Below are 12023 nucleotides of genomic sequence, written 5' to 3'. Positions count from 1 at the left end.
TTTGATATCCTTCTATGATAAGGTCACTTGCCTAGTGGGTGAAGGGAAGGCAGTGGATGCAGTTTTTCTGGGTTTTAGTAAGGTTTTTATACTGTCCTGATACTGATCTTTCTGGACAAGTTGTCCAACTGTGGGATGAGCAGGTTCTGTGCTGTGTGAAGAACTGGCTGAAGGGCAGGGATCAAAGGGTTGTAGTGAATGGGGCTACATCTGGCTGGCAACCAGTTCCTCAGGGTTCAATTCTAGGGCCAGTTCTTTTCAATACCTTTATCAACAATCTGGATGAAGAGGTTGAATGCAGCATTATCAAGTTTGATGATGATACCAAACTGGGAGGTGCTGCTGACTCTCTTGAGGGACAAGAAGCCTTGCAGAGGGATCTAGATAGATTTGAGCATTGGGCAGTGATTAATGGGATGAAATATAACAAGTCCAAATGCCAGATCCTATACCTAGGACAGAGCAACACTGGGCACAACTATAAAGTGGGAGAGGAGTAGCTGGAGGGCAGTCCTGCATCAAAGGATCTGCAGGAGCTGGTCAACAGCAGGCTCAGTAGGAGCCAGCAGTGTGCCCTGGCAGACATGAGGGCAAACTGCATCCTGGGGTGCATCAAACACAGTGTAACCAGCTGGTCAAAAGAGGTGATTATCCCACTGTATTCAGCGCTGGTGAGGCCTCACCTGGAGTACTGTGTGCAGTTCTGGGCCCCACAGTTCAACTTGGTCAGCCCTGAAGTGGTCAGGCAGTTGGACCAGATGACTGTTGTAGGTCCCTTCCAACTGAAATAGTCTAGTCTAGTCTCCTATTTTGTTCTGTCCTGTGATGATGGATGTACTCAGATCATTAGCAGGGGGACACTTTGATCATCCAAGAGCACACTTACACCTCGAATTCGCATTCACAAAGTGTCTGGATTAGCCATGTAAATATCATTGAATAAATCAAGGCTCACAACACATGATCAGGAAGGCATGTAGCTGCCATCATCTCTCTCCTCTTGGCCTGCTGTTCAAGAGACCATTCAGGAGACCTAACTCAGTAGCAGCCGGCAGGCTGGTCCCCCTTCTGACACTGGCCTGAGATTTACTGCCCATTCTTACCACATAATTTACAAACAGTGAAACCTCAGTAACTGCAAACAGAGTCTATTTAAATATCTCAAATCCCCAGAGGAATCCAGCATGTTTTGCCTAACCTTATTCCTTGGTAAGGTTTTGAAATGTCCTGGCACAAGCAGGATTAAATACTTTCCTTCAGGGTTTTAGGCATACTTGACAATAATTATCTGAAATTACCCAGAGCTGCAGGAACTGGGGGGCAACTGACAGTTAATAGCCCGTTAAGGCACTGCATCAGGGAGTGAGATTTCCTTGTGCGGGATTCCCAGGAGGAAAGCTCCAGCCAGGTGGCTACAGAGGCCACTGCCCCCTGCCACAGCTCCTGGAGGTGGAAGGCAAGCAGAGGAGAGGTAACACGCAGCAGGTCGGGCACAAGGCTCAGCTCTGGGTAACTCACAGGAGGCATTTGTGAGAGGGGGCAAATGCCAGCATGCAAATGCCACAGTTATCACCTCTGGTAAAGCTGGGCTCTCCCATTTAACTGGGGAAAGAGAAACATCACCAAAGGAAAACCAAACCAAACCAAACCAAACCATTTAGGAAAGGAAATGTATTTTATTGAGAAAGAAAATTACATTTCACTTACACACCATGAAAATACTGAGTTGTGTGTTATTTTCATAAGAAGAGGTTAAGACTTTCACAAGAAAACCACATTCCTTATTACAGCGTTACTCCACGAGATGAGGCTCTGGTGGCATCTGCACTGGGCGTTTTCACTAAACAGTAGAGCAGGACTAAATGTGCTTTGGGAAAAAACCCTAAATATTGGCCTCTTCCAGATGCTACTCCCTGTTGAAGACATGGCACTCATTTTGTCAATATTGAATTATTTCTGAATTAGAGACAAATCTCAAATTTTCTCTGCTCACTTAGATCTTAGGCAAACTCATGGCTGCCCCCCCCCCTCCACTTTTAACAATCTTGATTTGTATTTCCCATTCAGCCAGCTAAAAGCATATTAAAATGGCACACAGGCTGTCACACTCCCATCTTCCAGAAAGAAAACAATACTGAAAGGGAGACATTGCACTAACAATCACTAACAGCAAATGACAAGATCACTGGATGGTGGTAAATTCTCCCGCATTTCCTTCCATCGTCACATCTCCAGTTTTCCTCCCTAGCAAGGGAATTCACATATCGTGCATACTGCACATGTGAATATATGTGCTCTACTAAATGTAGGCCATGGGACAGGAGTACTCATCCGATGGTGGTATCCCAACACCATGTGTCACAGGCATATCACAAGAAGCGTGCTGTGCTCCAAGCCAGCTGTGACAGGCTGTATCACATTGCTTGGCAAGGCATCTTCTGAAAATCCCTGTGAACTAGAGACCTTTGGTATGGTAAAATTTAAAAATCTGTAGGCAAAAATAAATACTAATGCCACTTAAATTCCCAGATAACTTCCCTTATTTATTTATTTACTTACTTACTTATTTATGTGATTTCTTCCTTACTTAGAGGGGACAGGAAGGGAAAGAGCCAGATCTGGACAATTCCGACACCATGCAAGTGCTGTGAAAGCGGAGTTGAAACTTTCTCCAACTGGATCTTCCTACTATGTTCCCTAGTGAGGCAACTGCTTTATTCTATCCTATTTTCTACTCTGATAGGCACAAACATCACATAGATCATTAAGAACAGTCACATAAATCTTTTAGTACTATAATGTTTTTGTGATACAGGGGATGGGCTGGATTAGTAGCAAACTCGGATTACTAAATCTGCAGCTCTTCTTTCAAGTACTTAGCTGACAAAGGCTTATTTTCTTTACCACTAACAGTGCAGCTTTGCAGTTAGTTCTGCTTACCCAGCATCTCACTGCCAGGAAAAGAGGCAACCCCATCCTCAACCATTTTGTCCAGCTGCATCTTCCCAACGCCTCCCTAGCAGCAGCACAACTGTCTGCCCGTTCCCAGGATGAGATGGTTAAGGGAACTAAAGAGGATGAAAACGTGAGGGGTTTTGTCTGGATAAATTTCCCATTGGTTTTAGATCCTTCACTTCACTTATTATGGGGACAGGCAAGTACCAGGGCCAGCACAAGTGATGGGGGAGGAAGGTTAGGGCACAGTTTTATGGTGTCGCTGAGCTGGATAAGTTAGATCTATCATAGCAGCTGATAATTCTCTACCTTTCTTTTCCAAAGAACAAGAGCCTAGACTAAATCATCTCCATAATTCACTTTTAGAGTCTCTTGTTCTCCCTGGCCTACAGATGAAGTCTAGGGAAATTGCATGGCTAAACCAGGTTCCTAAAACAGGAATACCCCTGCTGCCTTACACCACAGCCAGGAAAGCAGCGTGCTGTTCATCATGCACTTTAAAGCTCTTACAGAGTTGTGCTAAACCAAAGCTTTGGCTCGGAACAACTCCTCCGCGTTTCCCCCAAGGGAGGGTGCAGGCAAAACAGTCACTCTGCCACCACAACGGGTATATTGCACCCACAGATCCCCAGGGGAGGAAAAGCCAGGCACAGTGAAGCATGCAAAACATAGCTGTTCCCTTCCGGAGCCTCTCTCCTCAACAATGCATTATTAATCTCGGTGATATTTTTCTTGCTAACTCAGCAAAGCAGAAGTACTTCTCTTTTAACAATACCCAGAACTCAGAAACTCTTGATAGAAAAACTTCTGATAAATTCCCCTCTACTTTTTGCAGTAGTGATTTATTCAGAAGCGTGGTGAAGATGCTGCCATGTTTCTTAAAAGAGACATAATAAATGGTGTTCAGTTTTTCCAGATCACCAACTGCTGTGGTAGGAGCACAACATTCAGCAGAGGACCATAGTCCACAAACTGATTTATGTTGCACTTTATAGAAAACCCCAAAATGACAATCAAAAAAATAAATATATATATATATATGGATGGTTGTGCTTTAGCCCTTGTCACCATAAGAAACAGACACTCAAGTAAGCATAGCAAGATGGAGAAACGATTTTCAAATATGCTAACAGCTTGCCTGTTGACTGAATGGGATTTTGTTGGTAACCCAACTCTTCTGAAAGCTAATATATTTATGAATTTAAATTCAGACCACCCTACTAAAATTCTTCACATTATTACAACTGACAAACTACACAGAAAAAAGATCTTTACTTTCTCCCATTTAGCCTATTCATCTATCTGTTGCATGCATTCAGCACAAGCTTATGAAGTTAGGTCGGCCAGGTTCATAAAACATGAATGTGCTAGTTTCATTCCAGTCTCTTGGCTTGTCTGTTTATATGTTGCTGTTAAGCACCTGTAAGATTCCCCAGTCTTAATTAATTGAATCAACAAATCCCTCACTTATTTTTAACCTGCCCTAGATGTATTTCCTATTTCATTCCAATGCAAAATCTAAACTTCAGGCTTATGCCATAACTTACCTGATTTTATAATGGATAAGGTAGCAATATTTAGGGTTTTCTTTTTAAACAATGGTATCTACCATCCTATTGCCTCTCTCTACAATCAAGCGTACAAGCCTTACTGCAGAACGAATACAACTCGTGACCACCAACCAGAAAAATACACAAACACTACAAAAGCCTACAATGTCATTAGAAATTAAATAGCTTGCTATTACACAGAACTTCATTGTTTTTCTGGCATAAAAGTCAGTGAATTACTACATACGCCTGAAGGACAATCATTGAGATGTGTAAACATATAACAAGTCCACCTAATCAGTACAAAGCACCACACAAAGTTTAAGTACATAGAAAGTTTGCTCATAAATATTTCTTTGTTAACAATTCAGCACTAAAAAAATATTACTTAGAAAGGCATCTTTTATTAAGTTATTCAGTTTGTCCAGGGCTGGTGGGGTTGTACTATCCCTACTATATTACAGCCACCTGACTCTCTTTCCAAACCATTTTACTTTTCTGGAAGAAAAGGCTATGTGTGGCTGGGACCCAAAGCTTCAGCACAATCTATAAAAATATAATTCTTTAAGACCTTCTGCTCACATCCTGAAGGCCTACACAGCCAGCCCCCAAATTCTGTTTCCCATCCCCACCACATTGCAAATAAAGCTTCAACATACACACACACGGAGTACATATATTACACTCTTCTACACACAGATTTTTCTAAATAGCAATGCAACCACAAGGGCAATAGGTAAGGAGTACATGTGATTTCAGTGGTAACATATGGCACAGCCTTCTCATATTGCTGGTTTTCTCTATCTGAATAATGTGCTGCCTTATTCACTGCTCTGCAAATTGTGGATTTATTACTATTATCTGCACTGTGGAGGCACTGAGTCAGGAATGCTTGCTTATTTAGGACCATACTTAGGAGCATCCCATCTGCCTCGAGGTCCATTGCTGCTGGAGCAGTAAAAGCACCAAACTGGTGGCTGGTGGCACTGGTTCGGTGGCACTGATCACCTGGTCCTGGTTTCCTGGTGAAGCAGACGGGAGCATTCCTAGGCTGCTGAAAGCCAAATTGCGTTCTTCCCTTTTGGAAAATGTGAGAACTAGCTCGGGCTCTCCTGAAAAAGTGTGCTGACAGTATCAGCTCCCTTGCATTCTGCATTCAACGCCCTTTGCCAGGAGCTTAGGGCACACTCCTCCGATTTCTGATTGAACCTCATGGATTTACCTTAAATCTGCTCCTGCATGCATGTATAAAGTCACTGTTTTACTTGTTTATTTAAAAGAGAAGAGCTATTTTTGGGGCTGCGATTGAACATCTCAAAGCTTAGTTTCCATGGTTGACATGTATTTAACGGACGTGTTTTAGAAAGCTACAAAACTGTTCAGCAGTAGGCTCTCATTTACCAGAAGCCAATGCGTTTCATGAAGAACAGCTCTCCGAATAATCATATCCTGTGATTCTAAGAGGAGTTGAATGACTAGTCAATGAGGCAATAAGGCTGCAATGGGATATAAAAAAGGGGTTGTGTTTCCATTTATGAAGAAATAGTTTGGTTTCAGCGTGACCAAAATTTCTAACTTGTCTCAGCTTCTAAATGTACTCTTTAAATGGGCAAGGACCTTTACTCAGGAGAGGTGGTTTTCTGTAGCATAAATATAAGCTAAACTCCTCCCATGGGCATAACCATAATGATGTAGCACCTTCTCCAATAACCAGTGCTCCCATTAAACTGGATACCTGCTCCCTCCCTCTCGCAAAACACTGCCGTAAGCAGAGACGCTGTAGAGTACCGACAGAAGCACTTGTTCTGACATGCAGGAACAATTGTTTCCTACTGTATAGTCTTGTATGCTCTAACCTACACAGCAAGATAAAAATTCTGTGAAGGAAAGTGCAGCTAGATGGTGTACAAGAAAGAGACTCCAAAATGAGCTGTGGTTCTTATTCCAAGCCCTTCTTCCCACTGTGTATGCAGAAATAAAGAGCACAAGACAGAGAGGTCCTACGCATGCAAGTAAGAGGCATACAAGAGAAGTGGTGCAGAATGCCAGCAGTTGTCTTCCCATGAAACTTCTTAAAAAAAAAAGACAAGGATGTTACTCACTTCCACACACCTACTATCTTACAAGGAGATGACTACAGTGCACAAATGTGCGCTCATCCATTAACTACCCTTTCTCTATACTAGGATATAACTAAGGAAACCTTTAATTACATCCACTTTATTCAGCAAGACTATCAAACTGTTCCTGTTCTGTTTAATTCTGAAATGATTAACATATTCAAAAATAGGATCTAACAATATGTATGTGCACAGTATATTAAATGTAGATATTTTTATTACAATCTTCCTTGCCACATATTTTAAAATAAAATAAATCAATACAATCACCATAACAGTCTCAGACAACAAATGAACACCATCCAATCAAGACACAGTTTAAGATACTCAAAAAGGCAGTATAAGTAGCTGGAAACCTTGGTCCTCCAATTCTTTTGTATAACACATTGATTATAGATTTCTCCCGCTTATGATAATAATCAGCAAACAAACAGTAACATTAACAATTCATACTGCAGATTTCTTAAACGTTTATATTGAGCGTGAACAGCATTGGTTTTAGCACAATGTCTTTATGCATGTCTCCCAAAGAGGTACGTGAGAATTTTAAGCATGTAGAGAGACTAATCCAAGCTCAGAATAGAGTAGAACATTTGTAAACAACTTTTAGTCTCTCCTGCACGATGGCTCTGCAAATGAGTGCGCTTGCAGTAATCAAAATGGCTGACCACGTACACTGCAAAGATCATTCTAGAAAAAAGGGATTCAATACAAATTACTTCCAGTAAGCAGAAAGAAAGAATAGTGGGGAAGTTGACCGGACACAAACATAAAGCATTTACCGCTTCCATGAGTACACGTACTTAAGCATTAGAAGTGTCCTCTGCTGCTAACTCCACACGTACACTCGGGAGTATGCGTGGCAGTGAAGTTAGCAGTCCCCAGCTGGACTGGGGGGTTACAGACACCTTTCATGCTCTTAGGATGGTCATGGAAGATTATCCATTAGTTATTGACTCTACTCTCTGAGCTAAAGTGCTTGTTCTTCTGTAATCATTTGGGACCTAAACTAGTTTAGACTAACCATTTTTCTTTACCTAAGGATCTGCAAGTGGATCAGACAACCCTGATAAGTCTCCTCCAAGCCCTTAAATAAATAGTGGGCAACTGTCTAATACTGAGACACTTTCCAACTGCACCAGAAAGATAGTAGGAACTCAGAAATAGATATAGATATTATATGCAGGAGCAGAGGAGGAGATAAAAGATTGAACAGGACTGTGCTGAGTCTTTAATTTTATTCTGCAAACATTATGAAAAAGCACTGTGTAACTCTGAACAAATAAAAATGCATCCAAGTATTAAGTATGTATACCCTGACATTTAAAAATACCTGTTAGCCTGCTGTGACTATAAAATGTTAGCTACAGAATATATTTACAGATTATTTCTGATGTTTGTTCCTAGCAAGAGATGTTAAGCCCAATTCTTCACTGAAGACATAAACCTGACCTAATTTGTATCAGGCCAGTGGGAGTTTAAAACCGATATCACAGGAGCAGCTCCCAGGGCTTCAGCAGAAGCTAGCAGCCCATTGCTACAAAATCCAGAAAAATACGAACTTTTGCAAATTGAGCACATTAGTTTTTTGGGTTTTGGTTTTTTTTTAATGTGGATATGTCACAGATTCTAAGGAATGTGTGAATTACTGAACTAATCTATTCTTTGAAGCAGTGAGAAAACATCACACCTGACAGGTATAAGCTGCTCCAAACATACCACTTTCTCTTTTACTGCAAGATCACAGTTGATTATGGTTTACAGATAAAATCTTGTTTGCAAGGTAGCTTTAAGTTTCATAAATTCCATGCTTCTTTATTTCAGAAAAAAACAGCCCTTGCCTTTCTCTCGTTCCCTTATGAAAGTCTATTTTTTTTAGTGGCAAAAAATTTGTGCTGTCTCACACTTACTAAAAGGGCTTTTCTGTAGTACATGCTTACAAGTAGGGCTTCTTCAACAGCAAATTTTGACAGTGTATACTTACTGCTGCTTAAAAAAAATTTAAAGGCCAATTTTGAGCTTCCTCTCCAGTTCTTCACATCGGGGGATCAACAGAACCACCTCAATTTTGCACTGCACTAGTGCAGGGATGGCCACCCTTAATTTGGCCCCAGGCAGCTCCCAAGCCAGGCCATGTCATGTGACTGGCGATGAAGCTAATGCTGGTGCAGAGGGTGCGGGGTAAGCCACAGCCCTGGCTAGAGGACACAGCGCACCAGGAGCCACCTCCCGACCCAGCTGAGATCTGTGCTGGAGCCATGGGACTGTAGACATCACATATCATTTACTGCATGTGAACTGCTCCTGGGATTCATCTAATTCTTGCCAATCTGAGGGACACAGTAGAGGTCTCAAAGCTTGCCCATCTGAAGATTTTTGTATATGACCCACAGGAGCTGCAAAACTGGATACAGCTGGGTGAGGGTGTCAAGCATAATGTCACAAAGTTGACCATGGTATCTACAGGCAGGGAAGTTCAGTATGTTGATTCAATCTTCCCAAGAGGATGGTAGGGATTATAAAATTCACGTGGAAGTTTAAAAGATAAACTCATGTTTGGACTATGGCATGCAATACTTATTTAATCAATGCCAACTGTCTCAAAAAAGGCAACTGTATTCCTGGCACAACTGCCCAAGCAAAAAGCAGCTTATCTAAAAAGGGGGCAAATTATTAATACTGAGCTATTTCCTAGCTAGAAGTTTCTGTCTTAGGAAGAAAAAAAAATATTTGCATCAATCTGTAGATTTCTTTCTTGCAAAGAAAGGCAATTCATTGTACTTCACAGAATCACAGAATGGTCGAGGTTAGAAGGGACCTCTGGAGATTATCTAGTCCAACCCCACTGGGCAAGCAGGGTCAAGTACAGCAGGCTGCTCAGGACCATGTTCAGTCAGGTTTTGAATATCTCCAAGGATGGAGACCCCAGAACCTGTCTGGGCAACCCATGCCAGTGTTTGATCACCCTCACAGTGACTTATATTTTTTTAATGTTTAAATAGAATTTCATGTATCTCAGTTTGTGCCTATTGCCTGTTATCTCTTCACTGGGCACCACTGAGAAGAGCCTGGTTCCTTGTTCTTCACTGCTTCCCATCAGATATTTATACACACTGTTAAGATAGTTCATGTCTTTTTACATGTTGGATATCAGCCATGAGCTCATCTCTGTTACTGACTGCTAATTTTAGCAACTGTTCACATCACCAAAATTATTATTGCTAGAAATTTATTTCATGGCAGTGGTTACTAAAAACTGTGGCAGTAGAGTCACGTTTTGTAGGTCATTTCTGTGTATTTTTTTCCCCCCTTAAAATTCAAGTCATATGATTTTTTTTTTTTTCCATTTTTAACGTCAAATACATGAGAGGAAATTAAATTAGTATTAGTTGTTGAGAGTGAAAGTCTGAAGTTTGCCTCACATTTACCGCAAAATGTGTTCATCTCTTAAATTTGATCTGCTTCGGAGATACTGAAAATGAGGGATTCCACAAACATACTAATTATGAAATCTTACTCTATGAAAAATGTCTATTCAGCTAAAAATTCACTTTAAGGATAAATTTCTCTTCTACTAGGTGAAACCAATTAACTTTTATAATGGAAGAAAATCCACAAAACTGGTGGGATAAGTGAAGACTTAGGTGGCCAAAGCACTCTCCAAACCAGCTCTTCTGGGGGCTCCCAAATTATGCAAGTGACACTATCAGTTAGGCAGGTGTGATAAGAAACATGCAGGAAAGGTATCTGGGAGATATCCAAGAGTGAGTTTCCTGAGCATACTCAGGTAATAATGAAAAACTCAGCCCTTTCCTCTAATGCAAACTGGCTTCATGCACTGCAAGCAGAAATGCAATTTTAACCTCCCTATGCCGTCTGAGACAAGTGAAGCTCATCAACTGAATTTGGATTTAACAACACACTAGACCTCATCTTGGGAAAGGCAAGAACCTCAGTCCCATACAGAAATCATACAGAAGTATGAGTGGTCACTCACTACCTGTCAGCATATCTGTCCTACTGGTATAATATGTGGCTGTGATGTATAGGATACCGAAATTATTAAGGATCCCATTTTGAAGCCTCATGAAGCAGAATTTTGAAAAAAGATGCATTAATAATAACGCATTTCTGTTACCTCTAATCAGCATAGGCTGCAGGGACTTACATTATGAACAAATTAATTTTGTGTGCTTCACTGCATTTGGTAAACATATGTAACTTACTAAACCTTCCTAAACTAAAAATATTACTTTTACCACATTGCTTCATTGATAAGCCTGCCAATAGTGCTCACTAGTGTTAAGTGGAAGTACCCCATGTGGTTTGTAAATACCTCCACCCATGAAGAACAAACTAGGGTGGCCAGCTCTTAGGGCAAGAGCTGCTTTCTCTTTTGTCCTTACAGAATATTTGTCCTTAGTTAAAAACTAAACAAAGAATCAAACCTGGCCTTGGAGGTAGAACTATAAACTTCTAATCAGTGCTACTGAATAAAGATATTATTTTATTAATGAAGATGTTTCTGAAGCAGCTTTTGGAAGAAAATCATGTGGGTACCCACAGACATTAGAAATAAGCAGTCAGTACCTGCAAAAACTGAAACTGTGCAGCTGTTCATAGACAAGAAACAGGAGCAGTTATCAGTAACATGAATGACACCTCAAGGTCACTTAAACACCAAACATCTTCAAAGTACTCCTACACACAACCAGAACTTTGTGTGTAGTTTTAACCCTGCTTAGTTTCATACAGCTGAGATACTGAATACCAGAGTAGGTAACCAGATATCTCCAGGAAAAGGGAGTATGGAGCCAACTCCATTGGCACTAGATGCCATCTTGAAATATATTTTCCAGTCGGTCAAGCATTCCATTAGCAAATTCACATCTTTGGCAAGGCAGGAACATTGTACTCTCTTGCCCTGGGTAATTACACAGACCAAGTGAATTTGACAGCCATTTTGATACCTGGTAATATGCTTCAATGCACACTAACTGTTTTGTTTTTAAAACTGAGTAAGGCCAGCACATATGTTTGAGAGTGGGTATCTGCCTATGCTGGGCACTATTTCATGAAAGTCAGGTTTCTGTCACAGATCTAAGGCAAATATTACAATTTACAGGAAAGAAATGAGGACATCAATACATTGTGCGTTATTGGAGACGTACAGCCTTTATAACACAGTGGCTTTCACTATGATCTCTGGGTTTTCTATGTCCTTTTTGCTTTGGACCATTCTCAGTTCCAGCTGGGCTGAGTTTGGTTTGTTTCCTTCTCCAGCTTGTGCTAAAAAGATGACATCAGAATGTCATTAAAAACAGCAGTATAAAAAGAAACAAGTTACATTGTTCTGTCACCCCACTGTTTTTTCTACCCTCCTCCTCCCACCAGTCTC

The 12023-nt window shown here is 40.9% G+C and overlaps 1 protein-coding gene across 1 annotated transcript in view; it reads right to left on the bottom strand.

Annotated features, from left to right (window-relative positions):
* Positions 1-1656: 1656 nt before the first annotated feature.
* The window catches only part of PDXK (pyridoxal kinase), a 53786-nt gene continuing 43419 nt past the window's right edge, over positions 1657-12023 (bottom strand). The window contains exon 11 of the mRNA XM_074814468.1: positions 1657-11914. Coding sequence (XP_074670569.1) covers positions 11802-11914 — 113 coding nt within the window. The 3' untranslated portion in view covers positions 1657-11801. The remainder of the gene's footprint in view (positions 11915-12023) is intronic.

Source organism: Strix aluco, chromosome 2 (genome assembly GCF_031877795.1).
Source record: "Strix aluco isolate bStrAlu1 chromosome 2, bStrAlu1.hap1, whole genome shotgun sequence".
Classification (NCBI taxonomy): Eukaryota; Metazoa; Chordata; class Aves; order Strigiformes; family Strigidae; genus Strix; species Strix aluco.
This window is presented reverse-complemented; position numbering and strand designations above follow the sequence as displayed.